Source organism: Pithys albifrons, chromosome 2 (genome assembly GCF_047495875.1).
Source record: "Pithys albifrons albifrons isolate INPA30051 chromosome 2, PitAlb_v1, whole genome shotgun sequence".
Taxonomy (NCBI): Eukaryota; Metazoa; Chordata; class Aves; order Passeriformes; family Thamnophilidae; genus Pithys; species Pithys albifrons.
Window position 1 is genome coordinate 10,474,272 of NC_092459.1, and position 26,481 is coordinate 10,500,752.

At 37.0% G+C, this 26,481-nt stretch overlaps 1 protein-coding gene and 1 pseudogene across 2 annotated transcripts in view; one reads left to right on the forward strand and one right to left on the reverse strand.

Moving 5' to 3' along the window:
* NBAS (NBAS subunit of NRZ tethering complex) overlaps nucleotides 1-26,481 on the forward strand; it is a 176,624-nt gene that overhangs the window by 81,511 nt on the left and 68,632 nt on the right. For both annotated transcript variants that reach the window (XM_071548327.1, XM_071548328.1), the window contains exons 39-43: nucleotides 379-455; nucleotides 949-1,086; nucleotides 16,177-16,406; nucleotides 22,850-22,960; nucleotides 26,180-26,430. In XM_071548327.1, coding sequence (XP_071404428.1) covers nucleotides 379-455; nucleotides 949-1,086; nucleotides 16,177-16,406; nucleotides 22,850-22,960; nucleotides 26,180-26,430 — 807 coding nt within the window. The remainder of the gene's footprint in view (nucleotides 1-378; nucleotides 456-948; nucleotides 1,087-16,176; nucleotides 16,407-22,849; nucleotides 22,961-26,179; nucleotides 26,431-26,481) is intronic.
* On the reverse strand, nucleotides 14,130-14,245 carry LOC139669146 (5S ribosomal RNA; annotated as a pseudogene).

A 26,481-nucleotide genomic window follows, 5' to 3' on the forward strand; every position in this document is an offset into this window, starting at 1 on the left:
AGACATTTGTACCATTTCTGAAGTTGCTATCTTAGAACTGTTACAACATTACATTACTGCCTTGATTTTACAAGGGAAAGATTTACTTGTAAATCAGTACAGGTGGCTTTGTTTAGCATCTGTTACTCGACAATCTAATTCTTGTTTGGTTAATGCATCAAACACTTTGCCTTGAAGTTAGGGTAAGGCTGTGCTTCAGTTTAATTACATATTATCTGTTTCTGGATTGTGCTGATAACTGTTTAATTGAGTATGTATAAAGTGCTTCAAGCTACTGTCTAATAAAATACAGTTGCACTGAAAACATTTCATTTGCTAGTTGTCAAGGCTAGCTGGGTCAGTAATTCAAGCTTTGTTACTGTTCCCTGTGTGTTGCAGTTCTGCTACAACTGGCAAGTGATGCTTTACCAAATGATGTCACCTTGGCTCTTGCCTATCTACTGGCACTCCCACAGGTATGTTGATAGTGAAAGGCTAGTCATAGCATCTCAAAGTTTCATAATAAAATTTCATTTCCTAAAGGTTTTTAAGTCTTAAGTATTTGAATACACATTCTTAGAGATTGGGCATTTAAAGGAAACTGAACAAATGCCATTGGACTGGCTAATGAGAAGGCATTGGTGAAAAGATATGTTTTCTTACTTAAGTCAGACCCACCTGATTGACAATTCTGATGTAACTCAGAAATATGGATAATAACCTTATGGTAAAGAAGCAGCAAAACTGCAGTTAGAAAATCATTTTGGTTAGGTGTTTATGCAAGGGGGAAAAAACCACCATAATGTAGAATTATCTTTGTGTGCGGAGGTTACTGATTTACTTCTGTGCCAGAAAACCACAGTCAGAGCTATTTCTAAATCACAGCAAGTAGCTTTTTAGAAAGTTTGTATGCTTGATGTTGTATGCTTGCTAATCCTTTCATCTGAATTAATGCTCTCTTTCTTATAGGTGGTAGATGCCAACAAATTCTTTGAAAAGCAATTACATTCTGCGTTGTCTCTCCAGCTGGCAAGTTATTACTATAGCCTGCAGATCTATGCTTGTTTGGCACCATGTTTCAAGGACAAATGCCACCCTCTCTACAGGGTTAGTACTCTTTCTTTTTAAAACCACATTCATTAATGTGCACCATAAAAGCTATTCTAAAAAGCCAGTACATGAGTTAAGCCTGTTAAGGAGCTGATCTGACTTATGCTGTGAGCAGCCTGTTAAGTTACACGTAATTATTCCTCTACGGTGCTGTAAACAGACAAATACTTCATAATTTGTGGAAGAGTTTTTGAAGCGCAATATCTAGTGTCATTTTTAGGTAATAGCACTATCAGTCTTCAAAGTAGCTTATAAACACTGAGCAATAATGAGTATAGTTTATGCTGTCATCTTGCAGTAATGTATACTTAGCAATATAGTACTTTCTAGTAAAAGTGAAGAGTCCATTTCAACAAGAGCAGTGGTAATCAAAGTTTCCTTAGCTTTCCCTGAGGTGTGTTGGTTTGTATTTCAGTTTACATTTGGTGTTTTGAACATTCATCCTCATTCACTGCTGATTTTTTTTTATTTCCTTTGACAAGCATCTCTTTTTGAAATGGCTCAGCTTTGCTCCTTATCCATTGCCTGTGATTACAGCAGTTACAGGGTAAAATCCACACTAAACTGAAGAGGTAACATACAAAGTTTTAGTAAGGTACAAATTGCCATTCTTACTGAGATACCTGTGTAAAAACTATTCTTTGCTACTCCAGGAGAGCCTTTCTGAAGTTATACCAATTCTTTTCTCCTGTGCAGAAGCTTCACTGGACTGTTTGGTTTTCAGCCTAGCTTTGAATTACAGCTAACAGAACACTTCTGGTCAAAAGTTTTCTGAAAAGAAGGACCAATAATCACCACTGTGGCATGAGAAGAGTTTCTTTTGTGTGTCCATGACGACTCCTGATTTATAGTGGAAGGCCTGTTTTGATATTTGCTCAATTCTGCAGTTAGGAAGCCTTTCATGTTCCTGCTGAGATTTGTGTTTTCCTGTCTTGTGTTTAGAAGCTAAAGGAAAATTTTGCCCACAACTGAAAATTCTGGGGCTTAATGTTGGTTGTGAGGAATTCATGTTTGTTAAAAAGCTTTATTTGAGCTTATAGGTCTGTCTGCTGCAAGACAGCTTTGATGAAAAAAGATTCAGGTTTTTTTTTCTTTTGCTGGTTTACCTTTTTCTAAACAGTTCTGTTTTATAGGAAGAGCTATGAAGGCTTTGAAAAGTGTAAGTCATAAGAGTGAGGACAAACATGCTAGATTAAACTATTTGTACTCCCATTGCCATTTAATAAGCAAAGTCCTATCAACAGCACCATGTCGTTTGTCTCTTACTGATGTGATCTTTGATGAAATCTTTTGTTCCATCTTGGTGAAATACCAACAGTGATAAACAGTGGATTAAAAATTGCTTACTAAAAAAGTATGTTCTCTGTGTAAGGTACTCGTAAACAGTAGCTTTTGAAAACAACTGTATGAGAAGATTCTGAGGGAACAGCACAACAAGGAAAAGATAAAAAAACCCACAAAGCCAGGACTGGATGCCCAGTGAGAAGAAAATGATGTGGGCAAATAGATTCTTTGTTATTGATTGCAAGGGTATCAAGTGAAGGAATGTCAGTGAGATAGAAAAGAAGAAATAGAAACAGATGCTTTTGACCAATATAAACATGTAGTTTTCTTGTCAATTAAAAAAAATCCAAACAAAGCAAACAAATTAAAAAAACAGAAAACCCCCATCTAACCCCCAGGCTTAAATGCTTGGTTTATACTGCAAAATGGCCATTTGTTTAAATTTAGACCTTAGATGCTGGTAATAAACAATGGCTCCACTTGCAAGTTGGTTTCATCAATGCCATGCTCGTTCTTATCCATGGGAATCTAGTAATTGTTTTCATTTTTTGTGTTTCCTAAGAGTTCTGTGGGAGGAAAGAAAAATTAATCTCAAACTTCCATGAAGATGTTATACTCAGTTGTGGATGTCTCTCCTTAGTAGATTGCCTTCTAACTTATGTCACTGGTGTCTTGCATCACCTTTATGTTCTGGCTCATAGCCAAAATAGAAGTGTCACCCTATGTGCTTTAACTGCCTAATTCAAAGCTATGCATTATTCTTAGAAGATAGCTGAGTGTGTTTTTATGGATATAGGTCTATTAACTAATCCTTGTTTTCCCTCTGTTCTAAATCTTTACATAGTCAGTGAAGATGTAAATTTGGCATTTCAGCCACATGCTTAGAAAGCGAATCCTCAAGATCATAGAGTGTATATTGCTGTCTAACAGCTTCTGAGTCACAGTAGGTGTGGTTTCTCTAGTCCATTTAATCAAGTATTTTATCAGGAAACTCTAGCTGAATTTATGTGAAACTGCATAGAAGTGTAGAAAAATCTGTGCTTCCTATGTTTGTCATTTTAAAATGGCAGTGTTTGAAAGCAGTACATGAGTACCTCTGGCATAATGGAAGAAATGTCAGATGGAAATAACAGAGGATAAGGTAGGGATAATGGGGAGTGGGGGGAGAGTTTCTTTTCCATTAGCTAGGACAGAAGACTTGCTAGTTAATCAGAACAAATATACTGAAGGAATGATTGGATCTGTTGCATGAAGGCTTGATTTTTTTCTAGTTGTTTTAATTGTGACATGACATACTGACAGCTAATATCTGCACATGAAACCAGAATCATAAATTTTGAGAAATTCTTGTTATCTTTTCTGTACTGTTGGTGTCCAAAACAAAACCAGCTTGATAATTTCAATTTCTGATGAAGTTATTACTTTGCTTTAAGGACAAACAAAGGGATTTGGGTGTAAAGTATTACTTTAATTTTGTGCCCAAGAGAATTTTGAATTTTAGTTGTTATAATAATATAAACATAACAGTCATAGTTTGGGGCATCTGAGCTATATTACTTTCTTATCCTGAAGAATATGTTAAAGGAGCTCTCCAACCAAATAAAACCACAGATAAAGATCTGCAAGAATATGACAGAAAAAAGAACAATATTTCCAGAAATGAGCTGTCTGTGGTGTGAGAGGACTCATTGCCCTTTGAGAGGCTGTATTTATTTTTGGTTTAGGTCTGTACCTGGGCTGAGTGGGGATGGGAATAACTTCACTGCAGATGTACTTTGCATTTGTGGCTAGAGTGTTTATAACACTCCTGTGTTTTGGCTATTGCCAAACCTTGCTTGCACAGCATCACGGCTGTTGTCCCATTGCCACTCTGCTCGCTAATTCCCAGCCTTGATGAATGAGAAGAAAAGCTGTACAGCTGACAAAGAAATTTGCTGGATAATTCTTGTTATTAACAGCTTATCTCCTCATTTGTCCTATCCTGGTGATCTGATAATTGACCAGAATAAATTGTTTACTTTAGAAAGGAGTGAAAAAGTTCAATTAGCCTAAGGTTAATTAATATGTTCCTGTCCTCATACTAATCATCTGTTGTTGAGGTGTTTCTGTGGTTTTGTAGAGGATTATTTTGTTGACCTCAGCTGAGGAGCAAGCTTTTCTTGGGGCATCAAACAACAGTTCTAACAAATACTGCTAAGTTGTAGAGGAGGATGGGAATTTTGCAATTAATAGCAGATGAGGAAAGTTTCTATTAGCAGAAAATTCTTAGTTTTTTATTTTATTCCCTTATATGTTCCATGTCATTCAAGAAAGTGAATTCAATTCCTGTTCTTTTGTGCATTGCAGCTGACAATAAGTTGAAATGGTAAGCTCAGAGAGTCTTCCTACTGTTGCTTTTGTTGCAGCCTAGAGCTGGTGAGAGAAGCTGGGAGTTCAGTTCCACAGAGTTAAGCAGGTAGTGATGTAACTGGCTTTTTAGCCAGTGTGTGACAGGGTGCATTTATACAGTGAACTTGTTCACTGTGTACTCTGCTTCCCTTTCCTGTTGCTTGCTGCTTCGGAAAGCCGCCATCCACCTCTCTGAGGCAGAATTAGGTCAAAAGAAGTGTACTTTGAATTTGGGACTGAATGTGTTGGTGTTACAGGATTTCATTCTGCAGGCTTGACCTGGCTCCCAAGATGGTTCTCTTGCTTATTTGTATAAGTTTTGTCTAAATGATAAATGCAATTATATTAGTACAGAGAAGCAAAGCTCCCAGCCATGGTCCATATGCTGCATATTGCATTCTGAGTATAGGATGTTTAAACTAAATAGACTTAATTTGAAATGGAAATAAATAGTCTTTGAGAAGGCTGCATACAGGAAGAGGAAGAGAGCCAGATCTGATGGGCTAACAGTTGTTTTACCCATATTTCCTAATGTCTAATGGCTTTAACCTGATGATGTGGCACTGTAGCACATCTAGAAGTTAAGTCTATGTATGAGGTAATCTCTCACTGGAAATGGAATGCTCGTTAAATGGTTGCATGTTGGTTTGTGTTTAGTGATATTATGCTATTACATTCCTAAAGTATGGACTTAGCCTACTAGAAATAATATATATATATATATTTTAATATCAAATTTAATTTATGTACATGATGTTTTACTGTTAATTAACACCAACATACAGACTGTCAAACTCTGTCAGGCAGACTTGTTTCATTGTGGCCGGTCATCCATCTTTCTGTCCATAAATGCAATGGGTAGCACTAAGTCTGTTGTAGATGGTGAAATGGTAGTGCACTTTATTTTTGGCCTATGATGGACTTAAAACTTGACCTTCTTCACTTTTACTACTATGTTAAGTCTTGATTCAAGCCCATATCTCCTCTTTGGCCCCTCTTTCCATTTGGTTTGCTGAAAACACACAAGTTTCCTTTTCCAGTGTAATTTCTCCCTGTTGGTTCACTGTTTGATTTTTCTTATGTATGTTCTGTATCAAGTTCAAGTTTCTTTGCTGGTCTTCAGGTTGCTCCACTTCCTTTTTGTGATACTGTTTATACCCAATACTACTTGCTGTTTTATATACCATGTTGCTTGCTTGTACATGTTCAGGTACTATTACTCATTAGTACTTGGAGGGGGAATCTATTTCATTTGTTACATTTGGTGTATGCTTCTGTTTTCAAGTCCAGTACATACCTGATAAGTTTCAAAAGCAAAATTGGGAGAGATGAGTGTATAACTCCTTGAATCTATGGTGCACTATTCTCTCTCCCATTGATCTTCCTTCATGTGTGTGGAATCTGTGAGAGAGAGGAGAGCCAGGGATAAGGAGGCTAATGGCAGAAGGCATCATGAATGAGATATTAACTGTCAGACAAAGAATTGATCTTGGGAGAAGTTTTCTAAGTAACTTCAAAAAAAAAAAAAAGGAAAGAAAAAAAAGGTATGCCGGACACTGTAGTCTTCATATGTAGCATGACATCATGACATTTGAATAATTCAAAGAGCCTGGTATTATCAGAAAACATTAATATTGATTGGTGATTTATTGGTCATCTTCAGGGCATCAGATTCTGAGTAAAAGTGATATCAAAACCTGCACCTTGAGGACTTTCTGCTGGCTCTCTCCTGTCTGAAACATGATCTTTAAGCTTTTACTTATCCTTTCACTGAATTTCAGTTAATGAAAGGACTGTTCTTCCAATCCGTTGCTGACTTAAGTTTCCTAACTGGACTGGACTTTAGTAGGGAGACTTGTGAAAGTATTTTGAAAGATCTGTGTATATTTTGTCACAGGATTGCCTTTGTCCATGTGCTCTTTGATACTCTCATAGTCTTCCAGCAAGTGAACAAAGTGGATTTTCCTTTACAAAGGCTGTGCTGACTCTTTCCCACCAATCTCTGTGGTCTTACGTTTTGTTTCATAGTCTACCATTTTGCCAGGAATGGATAATTTGACTTGCTGGTCTATCATCCCTGTGAGGATTCCTTTTACATCCCATTTTTTCAGATGGTACTTGCACTCCAGCTCATTATTTTTTATAGCATTTGTTGATTGTAGTGGTAATCACTACATTGATGCACCTTTGCCTGCTATTTAACATGATTTCACATTTGTGTTCCTTGAGAACTGAAGGAATGCCATCTGGTCATGGTGGTGGGCAAGTGCATAGCTGACACTTTGTGGATTCTTCCAGCTCATCTGGCTCTTCTGATGTCTCTCTCCCTCCCCACTTTCAGCAGTGAGGGCTGACATAAAGATCTCATGATTTCCACTGTTACGGACTTATGCATGAATGCTCCTTCCACACATTTTCACCAAGTGATCCTGCCAGTTCTCTAGTTGCCTTCCTAATTTTGAGTGACTTTTCAGAACTTTTTGTTACAAGTTTAATGTTCTTTGTAAGACATTTTCCATGCACTTTTTTAGCACTTTTAATTTCCTCTTTAGCACATCACATTTTGTGAGGTTTCCTCATTGATTTGCTTATTTGCTCAGTGATGTCTCAGCACATAATCATACATTTTTTAAATGAGTAAGTAAGCTATGAAAAATGGAGAACTCTCTTCTAAACACTGCTATGCCCAAAGGCTTAAAGCTCAAGTAAGCTCTCCTAAACTAGAAGTCATTGTGCTTGGTGTCAAATGTCTTCTGGTATGATGTCTGAAATATTAATCCAGCAATTAGGAACATTGCAGTCAGTCTGTGGCAACTACATTCCTTTGGCTGAGGTGTGTTTGCTGTAGGTAAGCCCATGTTTCCCAGATCCTCATCTTTCTTTGTTAAACACACAACATGACATAATACTGGCATTCTTAGTTGGGACCAAATAATATTTAGGTGATTCAGAAGAGATCTGTTGTTTGGTACTGCCTCCCACCACATTTCATTTCATCAAGATAAAGTGTGCTTATGAAAAGAGATTCTTGCAGTGTTGCTTATTTCTGTCTCTCTAGGGTTACATGAGCTGTTCTGTTAAATCCTACTTCTGAAAGCAGAGTGAGTGTATTTCTTTAGCCAGCTAAAACTATTCTTTTAGAAAAGAGGATCTTCAAACCAGCCTTGCATTTCCACAGAGGGGTGAGGTCTGGCTTGCCCGTATTCCTCTGGAGACATATTTGTGGCTTTTCATGTGAGGGAGGTAGTTGCAATAAGTACTACTCCTTTTCTTCTTGTGAAGTGTTTTGTTCCTCTCTGGGAAACAGTACAAAGGTGACCAGCAGCTTTTTGAAGCAGTCTTGCCCTAGTCAAGTGTCTTTATATTTCCTTTTACATTTGTTTTCCAAGCTTTCATAACTGTTTCCTCCAGTCAGTGAGCAGCATGAACTTTGCAAGCAACCTGATTAAAATGTGCTAATTATCTGAGGAGAAAAAACATTTTAACAAAGTTTTATTCATCTGAGTTGGCAACATAGGTAACTTTTCAGACAATTCTGAGTTTCCATTGTGAAAGAGTAGGCTTCTCCATCTCTCTGGGTTTTTTGGTGGTTTGTCTGGTTTGGTGGAATTTTTGTTTTTTTGTTGGGTTGTATTTGTTTGTTTTTTCATCTTGGAGATTTAAGGAAGTGCTAGGTCAGCCTCTGTATTTAGCTGAGGAAGCAATTCATGCATATGCATATGACAGTATGACAGTAAGAGAAGGTGGTCACTGAGGAATCTATGCTTCTAATCAGAAGTGCTAGCAGTACTCCTGGTTTAGGATGAAAAAATATCTGACTTCTAGCATTTTAATAGCTCTCAGGGAAGAGAAAATTGTTTTATAGCTCATGGAATAGCTAGTTTTCAGCCTTTAAATTAGTAAAATACAGAAATATTTCCACATACCCAGTCAAGTAACTGTGCAAATTAAAAGGATAAAGTATTGCACTTAAACTATATCATATTGCAGTGAAGTTTTACAGTAGGAGTGTATACTTGTGCCAAGTCTGTATATAACTACAGCTGCTGCCATACAGGTCAAGATTAAAGACATTCTAAAAGAATAGACAATAACATAATTCATTCAAAAGGCACAATTTTGGGCTTTTTTAGAGAGAAGGGAGATAGAAGGTTATGATAATTATCTAATGTGTAACATTATTTACTAAGAGTAATGCTGACTGCAAATGGGAAATGAATTATATCGTATGAATTTAGTAGGCACTTCACTCAAAACTGTGTAGTGATTTTCTATTTTCAGAGGTGTTCTTTCATTTCACACTTTAACCTTTTATATATCATGTGTTATTTCCACTAAAACAGCTGTCAGGTGAAATGATGAGATTTTTCTACATAAACCTGACTTATCAATGTCTTACTCAATAAGAGAGAGTCAGTAAGAGAACACAAGGTAAAAAATAAATTGTGAAAGCATTTGCTCTTGGTACAAATCATTCCTCACTCTTGTTGCAATAGCTGGTGGAAATCAAAGTAAAGAAGTCTTTCTCTGAGGAGAAATTCAACATGAGCCATCAATATGAGCTTGCAGCCCTTAAAGCCAGCTGTATCCTGGACTGCACCCAAAGCTGCATGGGCAGCAGGTCAAGGGGGTTGATTCTGCCCTTCTGCTCTGGTGAGAACCCATCTGTAGAACTGCAACCAGCTCCAGGGTCCATAACCTAAAAAAGGACATAGACCTGTTGGAGTAAGTCCAGAGGAGGCCACAAAGATGCTCATCTCTCCTACGAGGAGTGACTGAGAGACTTGAGGTTGTGCAGCCTGGAGAAGAGAAGGCTCTGGGGTGACCATACAGCACCTTCAGCACCTAAAGAGGCCACAAGAGAGCTGGAGAGAGGACGTGTAGTGACAGGACAAGGGAAAATGGCTTTAAACAGGAAGAGTGTAGGTTTAGGTAAGATGTTAGAAAGAAATCCTTCCCTCTGAGGTGGTGAGACACTGGCATAGGTTACCCAGAAAAGCTGTGGCTGCCCCATCCCTGAAAGTGTTCAAGGCCAAGGTGGATGTGTCTTTGAGCAGCCTGTTTTAGTGGAGGGTGCCCCTGCCCATGACAGGGAGGTTAGAACTAGGTGATCTTTAAGGTTCTTTTCAATCCAAACCATTCTATGATTCTATGGAAAGAGAACACTAGAGCAGTTTGTTCAATTCTTCAAACACGAGTTATTTAACTTAACTGTAGAAACAACTGTCTGGATAACTTTCCCATTTACTTTTATGTTTTATTACTGAACATCAGCCTCTTGCCTTATTTTTTTATTCCTGCAGCATTGCAGTGATCCAGGAGTGTTTATTTTATACAGTCACTCATCTGGAATGAAATCTTCAAACATTCAGTTTCAGTTCTTAGAAAAAAGAGAAATCTGGATGAAATTTGTGGTGAAGATGGGAAGGGAGGATAGGGAATTGAAGTCCTCAGCTGCAATCCTGCATCTGGATAATCTGGATTTACATTTTTAATACAGTAGGAAATTGTTTGTTTGCATCACCCATGTGATCGTATACTCTGGTGAGAAACACTTTTAAGAGCAGACAGGCTTTAAAGTCATTATACTTAATATACCTGAGACATCAGACTATGTTACAAAAATTTATGATAGATGATTATAAATCTGAAACAGAATATTGTTTTAATATCTGAATGTGGTAAGACCTATAGGTTTAATAATAGAGAATTTATTGCTCAGTTTTACTCTACTTCATTTTTTAATAAGTTTGTACAATTTTATACTGATGTATCTTTTAGCTTATAAAAGGTATTTGAGTAGGTATTCTTATATGTTGATCTGGTGGTGTTTTACTGATGGGTGAAGAGATCTGCTGCTTCCTGTATCCATTAAAAAAATGGTTGTAAAAGCTGATCCTGAACAAATCTGTGTTGTCGCCCAACAATATATGTAGCTGCAGCAATGGAAGGACAAAGAGCATTGAGGTATCCTTGCACTTGGGTGATGTGGCAGTACAGATTTTATTTCTGAGATGTCCTGGTCTTCCATCTTGGCCATACACTTGATCTTTTGCTTTGGGCAGATCAGGTGTGAGACAGCTGTGATGTGAAAGGTTGGCCACCCCACATTCATATGGTTCAGTATCTAAGTTAATGTACTCTTGACTCACAGCATGGCAACAGTCTCAGCTAAAGACAAGTGTCATTAATTTAATTAATGGAAAGCTGTCCTGTTGAGAGATGGTGTTTACTTCCTGAATGAACAGGCTCAGTTAGAATTTGACTTCTTGAGTGAACTATTTCTTTCCTGTAAATTCTTTTTCCTGCTTCAGTATATGAGGAAAAGTATCAGTTATATGTGCTTCACTTCATTCTTTTTTTCTTGCCTTCCCCTCCATCAAATTTGTAGCATGTTGAATCTCTTGCTACAGGGACTGTGGCGGTTACTACAAGGATTAGGGAGAGCTCTCCTCTTTTTCCTGAAATACAAATGCTTTCTAGAGGTGTGGTTTGGTTCTCTTGGCAACACTGGTGATGGGCAACAGCTAGAGGCAGGGTAATGAGCAAAGTACAGCTGTGTCTGCAGAAGAATGTGGCTCCCTGGTCTCCCTTGCTTGTGTGCCCTCATCTCCTAGGTTTGCTAACCATGAGGGTTTTGATTGAGGGGTGTGTGTGTGTGACCCGCTCTGGCATGATTTCTTTCTAGGATCTCTTAAATAGTGTAAAACAAAGTGGTGTTACGAGGATCTGGGCACAAGGGAACATGTCCTCTGCCTTCCCCTTTGGATTTCTATGGCTTACTGCAGTTGCAGCTTTTGATTCATCACCAAAAAATTGCAGTTCAAAAGGTGATAAAAATATTTTGCAACTTCAATCCAGAAAGGTCAACAATGTCAGTATTGTATTTGGGAGGATTATGTGTGGATTGGCCTCTGCTGATCTAGCAGTTTTTCTCATCAGTTTTTCTGATCATTTGCAGTCTCTAGATCATTTACATTAAAAGCAAAATCAAAAGAATAGTATTTTTTTTAGAACAACTGGAAAGATTCTTGGTCTTAGAACTTGTAAACAAGCTTAATAGCCTGACGGTGATCTAGTATCATAATAACATCTTCACAGTAGCACTTTTTATTATTTAGCTCTCTTACCATAATTGTAAAATTGTTGCCACTTCCAGAGCAGAAGAGAAACAGGAGAAGAAAAGCTCATACTTTTTTTGTTTGTTGCAGGTATGTATCACTGAAATAAGTCTTTTAGGGAGATTTGAAAGAAAAATAATAGCAATTTGCCAGGAGAGAAAATGAAATTGAAAATTAATGTGCACATCATGGTGAAGAAATTCCAAGATCAAAACCTCTTATCTCTTTTCAAAACCAGTGTTTCTTTTATAATGTCACAGTGACAGACAGATTCTGATGGGCTTCACAGGTGTCACTCCCAGAGCAAAGTCAAAGAGAAATAACTGCTTTAAAACATCTACTCAGATGGACCTTGATCCCCAGCTGAGGCTTACTGGTAATGGCTGGTGGTGCAGTGGGTCTAGTAACTTGTTGTAATCTGTGCTGAGTATATCACATCTAATAGCATGAAATTAAATAAACTTTATGCTAAAGTCCTGGGTACTTTTTCTATTCTGCCACATTTTTATTTTTTCTTAATTCCCAAACAAGGTCTCTAGCAGCACAAATATGGTATTGACCCAATAGATGAATGAAATACATTGGCAGGTTGTTCATGAGGGATTTCCCCTGGCAATGCTGAGGAGGCTTCCAGGTTACATTTGTCAGCTCTTTTGGCTTCTCTGAAAACTCACTCCATGTTTCCTGCTGTACGTGTGTAAAATACCCTTCCTTAATGATCACAGAGGGAAAGCTGAGTTCAAGGGTCTTTCTGAAAATGCTGGAGATACTTATCTGACAAAGCAGTGAGTTGGGTGTGTAGGCACAATTTCTAACTACCCAAAAGACGGAAAACAGAAATAGTAGCGGTTGGGGTTTATTGGAGTGGTTTTTGACAAGTGTCACGTGAAAAGGAGGGACAAATGCAAAGATTTCTAGTCTCAGCTGTATTAATATAAAGTTATTAGCTATAAGCATTCTTAGAACAATCAAAGCTTTATGAACCCAGCACTGCCTGTTTAACCATGGACAGAACACAGGCTGGGAAGATTTTCGACCTTCCTGTGAGGACTACACTATAGCCAGGGAGAACTTATTAGCTATAAGTGTCTCCAGAAAGTCGAAGTCTTATGAACCCAATCCTGCCTGTCAAACAATGGATAGCACACAGGTTAGAAGGGTCTTTGACACTCTGATGTGAGGACCGCGCTTAACAGCAAGAAAAGAGCTTTCTCCGCAGCAGCTCCGGAAATAACTTTTATTAATACAAGTATGTGACAGTTATTGTGGGGTTTGTGTTGCCGGTGGTAACGTTTAGCTGTATGATTGTATTTAATTGATGACCAAAAACCCCAAAAGAAACCAGCACAAAACATATTCTACAGAGACAAGCATACCAAACTTAGGTTTCCATACAGCAGTGTACCCCCCATGACAGACTTGACTAACAACAGAAAACAACTAACCAGAAACGCAACCTAAACCACAAATCTAGAACTCCCCTCCGTAACACAGAGCAACAAAATGACCTGCACACCACCTTCTCTGTAACAGAAAGCAAATGGAAAGAATATAGCTGTTTCCCATTAACACACATGTTAAAAAAGAACTACACATCATAAAGGAATGCAACTAATAATACAAGGTAAGGTATATACCTAGTAAGTTATGAGATGTAAGGCAAGTTACTGTTATTAGTATTAAAGTAGCAAAACATAATAGGTATCTAATGGGTGTAGAAATAGTTGTGCTTGTCTTTTAAAAACTTGTATATTTAAAATTTGACAGGGTTAAAGAACGAATACTTAAAATTATGAAATACAAGTTCTATGTAGCTTGATACCAAACTTTTTAGATTCCTATTTTTCCTTTTTTTCATTGAACTTGTGTTGAGTTCCTAATAAATACCATGCAAGCAGCACTGTTATTTGAGAAAACATTTTAGATGTATAGAGGGAAGACAAATCTGAGAATGAAAATGTGTCATTTCAATAAATGAGTTTTGTAAGCAACTGCAACTTGGGAAAGGTTTTTTTATAGATTAAAGAACCCTAATAAGTTTCAAATTAGTTACCAGATAGCAAGAATATTCTTGCATTTAGCAGACTGTTGGATTTCTCTGAGCTAATTTTGGATTCACATGTTGTGATAGTTTGGAGCACAGATTTTGTAAGAGATAAAAGAGCATAGTACTTGATTAGAAGATTTTTTGATGGTGAAGAGTTCGAGACAATCCTTGGATGGTGACAGTGAAGTCCTCAGGACTAGAACCTACAGCCCCCGGTATTCCCAGGAGGTCTCCTATCCAAGTACTGACCAGGGCTGACCCTGCTTGGCTTCTGAGATCTGATGGGATTGGGGGTCAGGGTGGCATGGTTGTAGTTGATTTCTTAGGTATTAACTTATTAAAAGATCTAGAGATGTCCTTGGCAACTGCTTGCAATAGAAAAACGCTTGTGTTTTCTTAATCTGAATGTATAACTTTATCTTTTATATTGAAGAGCTTTTTTTTTTTGCTTGCATATGAATGGATATATATACATGAGTATTCATACAGTGAATGATTCTGTTATTCTAAATCTGTTGCTAATAAGATCAATAGAGCCTAAGACATTATTTCCAAATACAGTGTTCCTTTGAACAAACAGGCAGAATGGAAGATTGTACACAGATGCTTTTAGGTAAACATAACAAATGGAGGCTCAGTGGAGAGAGGGGAAACCTAGCAAAAGACAGCAGATTTACTCACATAGATTGTCAGAGGGACCTACCTTTCTCAGTGGACTAGAAGTTTTAGGCAATTATGTTAAACATGTTTCATCTGCCTTTTCCTGTCTCCGTGCTCTGTTTTCTGGTGTATCACATGGAATGAGATACCACAGTACACAATAAGCAGTGGATGGGTTTCCACCTGATACAATTGGGTTGTAGAGGCACTGCTCTGCTTGCCTGTCTCTTTTTGGAGGTTTTATTATTCTGTTACCAATCTTCTAAGCAGCCTTGAAAGAGCTGCTGATACAGTTTAAGAAACCAGTGAGTTTGCGATGTTTGGAGGGCTTCAGAAAAGTATCATGTGGAGAGGAAAAAGGATGCCCTATAGCATTTAATGAGACGTCATGAGCAGCCTGTCAACTCAGATTTGGAAAGAAAAAGAATTCTATTTAGACTGATGAGCAGGTCATGGACAAATCCAAGTACACCTCAGGTTTTAAACTTTTGGTGTGTGTTTTCCCGTGTTGTGTACTCTCATTAGTGTTCATAAGTTAACTTCTAATTTAGCAGGGTCATTCTGTAATAAAAAAACCCAAAGTATATTGGTTGGGTACACTCAACATTTTTGAGATTGCAACAGCTCAATCAGCTGTTTCTTTTAGAAAGTATTTAAACTACAGGTGTTTTTCACGGCTGTTTTGGAGTCACTCCTCCCTCAGTGGGTGCCACCGAAAAGTCATGGTGCTTCCAGTGGCCTCTTTTTTCATGGAAGAGAGAATTCAAGGTGTTGAGTGAGATGAGTGCTTACATATTACACACTGCACTATCAAGGGGACATAGCCACTGTCTAAATCCTGAGATAAGTTGGAACATACATGCATTCCTTTTTAATTTCAAACATGCAGACTGTTATTTGCTTTATGTTCTAAATTGTTGCTTTGCTGCATGGATTTTAGACTACAGAAGTTAGTGGTTTATAAAATACCCACTTGATGTGTAATTTCTAACACAGAAAAGTAAGTTTTATATGTGATTAAGGTATTTTGAAAACAAAAATTGTCCTAGTCCATAGGTGAACAGTATTTAATTTTTTGAGGGTTTCAGGGTGTAGGCAATGCCTCGTGAGTAACTTGTAGATTCTGCAACACTTTTTATTTCAAAGTATCAGTGCTTGACACTTAAAATGTCTATTCCTAAGATATTTTTTATTTGGTTCTGTATAATAGAAGTGTATCAGAAATTCAGTAACTTTTCTTTGATCTGTTGAAGTGTTTTAGCAGTTGATTGCAGAGTTCAATATAAATAAAAATGAGGAGTTTAAACCAAATAAATTCCGTCATTGTGAAGTACTTGTTAGTATTAATTTGATAAGTTTTGCGGGGTTTTTTGTTGTTGTTTGTTTGTTAGTTTAATTTTTGTATCATATGGAATGTTCTAAAGCATTTGCAAAAGATAATTGTAATGTCATAGCAAATAGCCCTTAAAGAAAATTTGAAATTCTGTTTTACTTAAAACTTACCAGAAATATAGACAAATCTATTAGTTCTGAAAACAGGGATAATTTGTGAGGATTGTGTTAGTTTGTTGTCAATTATTTTCACAGGCTGATCCAAAGGAGGTGATTCAGATGGTCACAAAGCACGTTACTCAGTATGGCTGTGCAGACTGGCCTGAAGAAATCTCCGCTTTGATAAAGCAGCTGCATTACTACAATGAGCGACTACTGGATTTCACTCAAGCTCAGACTCTGCAAGGACTTGGCAAAGGAGTGGATGTGCAGAGATTTACGGCAGATGCACAGTACAAGAGAGAAACAATACTAGGATTGGCAGAGTAAGTAATGTCTGTCTCATTTATTTCTTCATTTTTGAATGAAATGACTTTAAGCTTTACATCAGGAGAGTAAATTGCAAGTAGTGCTGACCTTTAGAAGGGATAATTTACCAGTTGCTTTAGAGATTCACACTGTAATACTGCTACAATTGGAGATTTTTCTATTTGACTACTCCACTTAAATAAAACATTGCTCATGGATCTACAACTTTTAATTGGGTCTATAACTCTTTATTTATTAACTGCTACTGTTAAATTTAATTAGGGATGAATGAATTTATATTACAGGTCCAGGTTTAATCTCTTCCTTTCATCTCCTGTGAACCCACCCTTGCAATCTATTAGGATTATGCCCAAGCATCAAAACTTGTAGTGAGCTATAGTATTTTTAAGTTGTTAAACTGTATTTTATTCTTAATAATTTAGTTAAAGCTGCTGTATATCACTATATTTGTCCCCCATATTCATTTGTAAGTAATCAATCCTTCACCGCCTATGTTTTGGTATTTGCCATGTTTTTATCTCACTTTTCAGAATTCCAGAATAGAAAAAAAATGAAATAAATAAGACAGTAGTGTCTTTTCATTTAAAAATACCTTTAATTGACATCTTCCTGCAGGTTCTTTAAGCTGGGAACAAGTCATGAGTATGACTTGAATGCTTACGTTTTGAGGACAGTCATAAGTTGAATAGTTGTCAGACTGTCAAAGGAAGAGTTGTCTGCAATAAGAAGCTTTAAATACAGTTTTTAACCAGATTTTCAGCTGATCTTTGCATAAAGCTTTTGAACAGAACATTTAGATGTTTACAGTTTTGCACCTATGTAGTTACTTATAGCTACAATTTAAATAGAAATTTATTACTGAAACCATTGAAATATTGAATAAGAGTTGTATAATCTCAGGTTTTAAACACTAAGCTGCTACTTTGAATCTATAAAATCTATACCTGCACAGATTGTCGCTGCATTCATAAAAAGGGTTTGTAATAATCTTTTAATGTTTCTACTGGAATTACCTGGTTTGTATGTATTGTTCACTAAGCACACACCTGTAATATGTCACTGGGTGAATGTTGCATCCTGACATTAGCTACAATAACTTCAATACAAATATCCTTCTGTTATCACAAACACTTTGAATGCAGGAGGCTTACTTACACTCCCATCCAAGAGTTCTTTAGATAATGTCTTTCACAGAAATGAAATAAATATGAAGAGAAAGTAAGTAGAGATAAAAACAGTATAAAAGGGTTAGTGAAAATGAGGCTTCATGGCGTGTGGGTGAGAGTGGCAGTTCCACATTAGGCAGTTGCAAAGATCTGATTAATTTCTTGTTCAGCTTGCAGCTTCCTTCCTTTAATCTTCTCTGTTGACTCTTAATCTGCATTTTCTAATGGAAAAGATGTGCGAATGCAATGTAATTTTGTAGCATATTTTTTCTTATTTTTTAATTAAGTGCCTCATGTTTTTAATCTTTTATGAGGTGCTGTTTAAAGGAACAACACCTGGAAGAGATGGTATCTTATTTACAAAACAGCTTTGTACTAGACGGAGCAATTTGCTAAAACTACTTAGCCAGCAGTTGTCTATTTTATGTTCCATGTTTGGTGTATTGTCTTTGGAGCTTATTGTGCATTATGTATCCAATATTTAAAGATTTGGGTGCTTCACAGGCTTAATCAAGGTTAATTCTCAAGCAGTTAACAAATTTATCTAGGCAAGATAGAGCTAGAAAGTGTTTGTAAAGGAGTTAGGGAAACAAGAGCAAGTCTGAATGGGAATTCTTGGCTAGCCAGGTCAAGTCCCATGTAGCTTCAGATCAGCTATGGTGTTTAAAGTTTTGAATTTATTCTTTTACTTGAGGTCATCTGTTAGTTGATGTCTTTGGTTTGAACTTTGTATTGTGGGTTATGTTGTTTTGTTTTGTTTTTATCCTGGTACTTTGTGATCTTCAACTCTTCACTGCTTTTTATAAAATGTTGAAATCAGAAGTTGAGTTGAATATTTTAAAATAATTTTCTTCCTTGCCTTTTATGTCACCAATCTGAAATACTTACTTGGGATTTGTAGAAAAATGGTGTGATTATCAAACAATCTGAATTGATTACTTAGCCTGTGCTAAGTTAATGGGGTTCTGGGTTCTCAGAATGATTTTTGGGCATATGAACTAGGGCCCTTTCCAGAAGACTAAACTAGAAAGTCTTTTGTTCAACCACTTTGAATGTACTGCAGCTCTTCCTGGAGACATTCGCTTCCCATTGTGTGCTTTTGCTGTCCTGCTCCACCTAATTGCTTGTTCTCCTGGTGTGTTGCTGCAGCAGAACTTAACAAACAGCTGTACCCTTCCCTCTTTTTTTTCAAGCTTCAAACATGAGAGGAAACTAAAGGCTCTTGCCTGAAATCTTCATTTCACTTCTCCAAGTTATTTGGGTTTTTTTAAACATTTTGTGAGGATGGGAAGCTTAAAAAGGGGATCTCATTTCCCTTTATTATGATTGAATCCAGTCTCACGCTTTGTAGCTGATTGATGTGAACACAAAATGTTGAAGACTGCTTGTGAGCAAACATGTGCATGTGTATAATACAACAGAGGCTTTAGAGAAGACAGGGAAAAAATTGCTCTGAGCTGCCAAATATTTATTTCTGTGAGCTTGAAGAAGTTAGTCAACAAAATCCCAGCTGAACACAACTGCACAGGCATACTTTTTGATACTTATGAAATGTATGCTACCACACAAGCAGGGTGGCTAAGAAACATCCACAAGTACTGCTTCTGACTGGTTTTGCACCAGTCTTGGTGCGACAACTCCAACAAAATACATCCAAAGTGGGCCTGCCCTGGAGCCTTCTATGGAGATTTGTTTGGCAGTCCTCAGGCTCACAGAGACAGATAGTCAGGGCTGGGCATTTCATTCTGCTACAACTACTTATTTTTGTCCTTATCTTACACTGAATAAGTAGCTTGTTACTGTTCATTTATGTGATGTAATTTCTTAAACCTCCATTGCCTTGTGCTGCCACTTCATGTGACTCTTAAGACAGAAAGGCAGGATTATGGTGTGGTTTATAAAATTCTAGGGGGAATGGATCCCAGTAGCGCCAAGAGCCACTCTTGTGTGTGATTACTTTAACTGCACAATAATTCAGTCATTCATGCCATCCTCCTGTCACTGAATCACAGAATGTTTGAAGTTCGAAGAGGCCTCTGGGAGTCATCTTGCCCAGCCCCTGCTCAAGTAAAGCCACCTTGAGCCTGTTGCCAGGGACCATGTCCTGATGGCTTTTCAATATCTCAAAGGATGGAGACCAACAGTCTTCCTGAGCAGCTTTTTCCAGTGTTCAGTCACCCACACAAAACAAGTGTTTTCTGATGTTCAGTTGAAATTTCCAGTGTTTCACTTTGTGCCCATTGCCTCTGGACCTGGCACTGGTCACTACTGAAAGGAGAAATGATCTGGTCCCTTCATCATCTCTGTGGTTCTTCTTTGGACTCTGTCCAGTAGCTGCATTGTTCGTTTTACAGCTGCTCAATTCCTTTCAGAAGTTGTACTTACTTTTTGAATGGAGGGTTACTATATCATTCCTAAAGATCACCTTTACCTTCTGCCAAGATAGTATGTATGTGGACTGATGGTACAGGGAAGGTAATATATTATATTATATGTATTATGGTTTGGGTTTTGTTTTGTTTTGTTTTTTTTAAATAATGCAAGTATTGAGATTAGTGTTGATGACTAGCCTGCAGAGTAGTGCCAGTAACCTCATGACCTCCAGTGTACCCTTTCTTGAATAATCCTGTTATCTTCCCCTTAGTGGTATACCTGCTGTGCAGGTCTTGCAGGAATTTAACCCTCACTATAACTAGGAATGCTGTTGTTGACAGTACATCAAATGATTTCTGGAAAATGCAAAGGAATGTAAGTTTGTAAGCGTTGTGGTTTGGCAACAGTTGTTGAGTATCCCTTCTTAAAAAATAAGATCTGCTTTTATGAGCCGAATGACCACTGCACAAACTGTGGCTACTAATCTGGAATTTAAAATGTAGGGTTGTCATGGACATATTAATGTTGAAAAATAGAGCATCTGGTATAGATCAGATGACTTTACTGAGTATTTTTAAAAAAATTCAGGTTGTCATCCTCTTGTACATACACTATTGCCTGCTGAATTAAAAACTCTCCTGTTTTTGTGGAAGTACTGGATCTAGTTTCAAGAGGTTGAGTATGGGAAGTGTTGGTGGGATGAAAAATCAGAGGGAAGGTTCCATAGCCATTGAAACAGAAGAGAAAGGACAATATGTCAGATTTTTCTCTTTTGTTTTCCTCTCTTCTTCTTAAATGTGTTTCAATAACTACTTTTGTTTATATTAAAATATATTTCTCTTTTATTTTTAGTGCATGTGTTCTTCCTCCTTTACTTTGTATACAAGTTATTCAGTGTACAGTGCCTAATGTTTTTCAGGGGTTGTCTTAACTAACAGTCATTACAAGAGGGTTGTAGATGCTTCATTTTTTTGACCTTTGTTTTTGTGTGGTTTTGTTTTGTTGTTTGGTTGGGGTTTTTTAACCATGAGAGTAATAGTTGTAATCCAAAGAGAATTTTGATAGCTGGATGTGAAGATTTTTTTCAGCATTATGTTGTTTCTAACAGGCAGTTAAATGCCTCCCTGACATCCGATCCCATCAGATCTCAGAAGCTCAGCAGGGTCAGCCCCGGATTAGTACTTGGATGGGAGACCTCCTGGGAAGTGCTGGGTGCTGTAGGTTCTAGTCGTGAGGACTTCACTGGCACCGTCCAAGCTCGCTCGGCCGTGGCAGGTGAACCTCAGGACTTAAATGGTGGGGCCAGTTCTGGGCACGCTGAGCCTCACCTAAAATCCACTGCGCAGGCTGGAAGGGCACACCCACATGGGGACAGCCCTTCCCAAATCTTCGTTTGCGAAGCCGAGCCCACACACTTGTTGTTTCTTGACATTTTGCTTTTCTACTGGGCATTGTATATCTTATTTTAATTCTACAATATCTGTAGCAACTATCACAGTGAAATGTAATGTTACATTGGATTGAGCATCTAAATACTAGAATGAAGGTGTATGGATGTGTCAGCTGTTCACCTGAAGTGGTGAGGAGGTCACAGACTCCAGCTGTCAGTGGTGTTTAATATAGATCATGATATGGTATAGATCTATGTATGTAAATGAAATCAACCTGGGAGGACATGCTCTCCAATCTGTTGTAGGGATTTTTTTCTGCTCTCCTTTTATTGTCATACATGGATCCTGCTGATGGTATCTACTAGAAGTTACTATTTTCTTCAAAGCTACGGGACTTAAGAAACAAACTTTCTGCAGCCGCAATGTAAAATATCTATAGATGATATTAAACATAGTAAGATAACGTCAAGTTTATGGAGTTAACATGAGTCTTACATTAATATAATTTTGTAAATTAGTTGACTACAGTTGCAATTGTATTCTGTATTGGCTCATGTTCTGTAAGGCTTTTTTCCTTTGTCATCTTGACTTTAATTAAAGCATCTAAAAACAATATGGTCATTGGTATTCACGTTAAATACATTTTAAAGAAGTTGTTTGTGAGAGGTCTGTTAGGAAGTAATTACAAACAGATAGTGTTTTTCTTGGAGTTATCCTGAAGGAAAAAAAAACAAACAGCCAAACCAAAATTAAACCCCAAAGCCTCCAGCATCAGCCTTAATAAATATTGCTCCTATGCCAGCCTAAAACAAAAACCATTTATGTCTACTTGAACAATACTAACCTTGGTGGATTAGTAGTAACTAGTATGAATTTAACTTCAGGTTTTCATAATTTAACAGATTCTCCATCTCTTGTTTTGTTCAAGGGATTGTACAATAGCAGAAGAGCGGTTTTTAATATTTTAGGACATTTACAGAATGAGCTGAACATCTTCACACCTTCTTTTATTCTAAAATTACTGCAAGTGTTTCTGCCTGTGAACTTCAAGGAAGAGCTTTGAGGACCTATTTATCACTTGTTCCATAAACACTGTAGGTGTTGTAACTATGTCAAATAAGTGCTGTGACGCCTTACATACTTCATCACATTGTAATTGAAATGAAATGAAAACTGAGATTTTTGCATTAGCACACAGGCTAAGCAGAAGCTGCCATTGAAAACCAAAGTATATGTGGAGTGTGGAGTAAGTGCCTGTCTTTAGAATATCTCTGTAGTTTGGGGGGTTTTTTCCCTTCTATTTTTTTTTCCGAAATGGTAGCACTGAGTATAAGCAAATGCAGGAACACACTCTTCATGTATTTTTTATGTTTAGACATTAATCTAGTTTCTTGCTTCATGAAAAAAAAAATCAAAAGAAATTATTATGTTTGCAATGTAAGTATTTATTTGCATGTTATGTCTCATGGGACTTTTCCTTGGTTTTTTATGTCTGTTCTCCTCTATAAGAACACTTGAAGAAAATGTCTACAAGATTGCTGTTTCTTTGGCTCAGCGATACAATGTTCCACTTTGGGAGGTTCATATGACCCATCTGGAATTTTTATTCACCGACAGTGGGTAAGTTGTCTCCTCTGCAAATGTATATACAGTTCTGTTACACAGAAATAAGTCCTGACCTATGCCAGAATTGAATTATGCTGGGAGTAGAGTTTGATTTCCATGTTCATTTCTCTTGTGTTGTGGTAGTATAGGAATTTTTGTTCTTTGCATCTGATGCTTTTATAGCCAGCTGTGAAAATAGGTGTTAAAGGCAAAGATAAAAGTCCGTATGTGTCTTACTGTTCTTCAAAGTGTTGCAGGGCTTTTGTTTCAGTGTTTAGATTTTCACAGCTTTGAATGTCTAGTTCTCTCTTCCAATAGGAACTTAGCCTGTATTTATTCTTACAGTCCCATGGAATATGTCCTGAAATTTGATAGGTTGTGTAGTTTGGGGGCTTTTTTAAAGGGTTTTTCTATTTATTGACCTCTCTTCTACATAGTGGCAAAGGAAATAAATATATTGGAGCTTCCTCATCCACATCATGCATCTGTATGTAATTTTCAGTTTTTGATAAAGCTCTTTTTTTTCTTTTTTTTTTCAGTATCTCTGTTTAAACTATTTTAGCTCACAAGATTATGGCAGACCAGTCCTGGCTCTGGTCTGGCATGAGGGGATGGGCGCTTTTTGTTTCTATTCTGAAGTTGTTTCCTGGCCATTATTTATTAATTTATTTTAAACTTTGACATCTTGTCAGTCAGATGCTTTTTGCACACTGAAAGGTGAACAAACCCATTAGATGGAAGACTAAGCTACTTGCTGGAATAGCACAGGCCGATGACAGTGATGTAGAGCCCCCTGTGTAATACAGCAGCTCTTACCTACTGTTCTGACAGACATGATCAAATTAGTTTGGTTTGTTTCAAGTGTTAAATTGTGAAAGCAGCTTTAGCTTGCAGCAGTGTTTGTAGCTCTCTTAACATTAACTATTAATTGAAAAGCATTTTATAAAACATGAGAGATAAAAAAAAAAGCCTGGTAGATATTGGTGAATTATCTGAGAAGATGAAATAACAAATCTGAGATTTTCTTTGCTTCCTCCAGAAAAAATAGAGAAGTCATACCCTCTAAATTTTGACTCTGCTAAATTATTAACTGCTTTAAACAAAACAGTCAGGATATAAACATGGCAACATTGGGATGAATGTGAAAGAGCCAGCTACTTTCTCTGGGAATAGAATATTACCTAAGGTATTTTGCAACAGTTTTCTGTCGTTTTCTTTATTCTTGTCCTCCCTGGGTTAGTGTTAATGGAATTCTGAACTCACTGGAGTACAGAGTAACAAATCTTTTCCCTAGTGAAATTCAAAAAAGTCATGAAAATTGATGTATAATAGCATAATACGCTGCTGAGCATGTTTTTGTTAAATTATAATCTCATTTTAAAGTTGATTGACAGCATATGACCATTACAGTATATTTTAGTCTTGGGACTATGACATTAATAATACATGCCTTCTTATGCATTCTGAACTGAATAGGTTTATTCTAAGACTTAATCTTTTTAACCAAATATACAGTATTTCTCTTAAGCCACTTTACACGGGGAGAAGCTCAAAACACAGACTTACATAGTTTGTATTTAACTATTCCTTGGATTACTTGATGACAGAGAAATATTACGTGTTTTTCTGTGGAATATGAGTTTCATGAAAATGGTTTAGAATGACATTTTTTAGAATTAAAAGAAAATTTAATTGTTTCTTTTGAAAAATCTGATCACATTTGATTACCAAAATTCTGTATTATTTCAGCGACAGGAAACTTTGTTTGCTTATCACAGAACCTCTTATTCCTTTGTGACCAACATAATGGACCCTTTGTAGCCACCATCAGCCCTGCTCTAAAACACACAGGAAACATCTGTTGATCACGTTGATATAATTTATGCCCAGCTAGCCTTTAGTTTCAACTTTGGGTATGAACAGTAAAATATAGTGAGATCACACACTTCAAATACATCAGGTCCAGGTGCCTGTTTTGCCTGATATGAAGAGTGAATGATGCTTTATTTCTATTAATATCATACTATTTTCATTAATATAGTGGAACAGTTAACAAAAAACAAGAATGTAGAGAATTAATATAATGTTTGCAAAATGCACAACCTAAATGAGGTAGATTGTAGATCTAAAAATAACTCAAAGCTGATTTCCTTCAGATATCAGAGAATAATTTTTAAACTGAAAAGGTTGTGATTTTGGTATTTGTTGTAAGAAAGTAATCTTTAGGAATGAAATTGAGACATATTTACTTGGATATCAAAGCGAAACACTGAGTTAGATGTGGCATGTGTACTTGGGGGAAAAATGATGACATTCTAATTTAATAATTTTTAAAGGTAGAGGGAAATTAAATGGTATTAGAAGACATCAAATTTCCAAATGAACTGTACTACCCAATGTGGCATATAATTGAGCTCTGGTGAGATTTGAGGTAGTAGTCATCTGTAGGTTACTTATTTCCTCAGATTTTACGTAAAACTTTCCACTGAAAAAGGTCTAAACTAAAGATGAGACTTCCTTAATGTGCACCCATTTTTCTCCCAGCTGAGGGAAAAAGGAGTGATTCTCTTTTGCGTAGTCAGCTGAAGGTGTCTGAAGTCCTGCTGTGAAAGAGCTAATGTATTCATTTCAAGAGTCAGGGAAAACTTTCCTGAAGGAGTGAGACTGACTGAGGTCAACCCAAGGCTTGCTGAAATTTTCATAAGCTTTCATGGATGACAGTTGGAGAAGCAACTTGGTAAAACTGTCAAATAAAGTATCCTAAGCATGGATAATAGTGTCAAATAGATTAACTGGTGGGCAAGAGCCAATTTTCCTTGATAATATCTCTCAAAGTATGGAAGGTACTTGTCAACTATGGAAAATAGAATAGGATTGGGAAAACTTCTAACTTGGCAGTAGGATCTTTGAGCATCATTCAAACACAAGGGGTCCGTTTATTTGTATAATAAAAACTTCCTTTACATTTGTCCTGAATGTATTTCTACTCTTACATATAACTATACTTACCTCTTCAGTATTCATTACCCTTAATCTGCATGTCTAAGTCTGCAGATAAAAGGATCAAGAAATACCAGAGTTGCTTAGCTTTTGTTTATAGAGAATAATAACTATCTAAGTATTTATGAGTGACTCTTAAACAAAGGAAGGTATTGTCCTGTCTCCCAAGTGTGCAGCTCAAGAATCTCTCATGGCACATCCAGGCCTTTAAACAAAAGTTATTTCTAAACACAGGTTGTCGACACTGAAAATAGAAGAAAGAGCACAAAGTCTTGGTCTGTTTGAGATTTTGAAAACTAGTCCTGAAACCTTACATGAACACATGGTTAAATATGTTTACCCAAGTATTGAAGGCCAAGATCACCAGCGTTTGCTTTATTATTTTACACTCCTTGAAAACTGTGGATGCTCAGAAGTGGTGAACCATATGGTTAAACCTGAAACTCACATCCGACTCCTGAAAAAATTCAAGGCAGTTGCACCAGGTAGGAGAGTACCTGTTTCTTTTCTTCACAGCTGTATTTATGGTTTTGTTA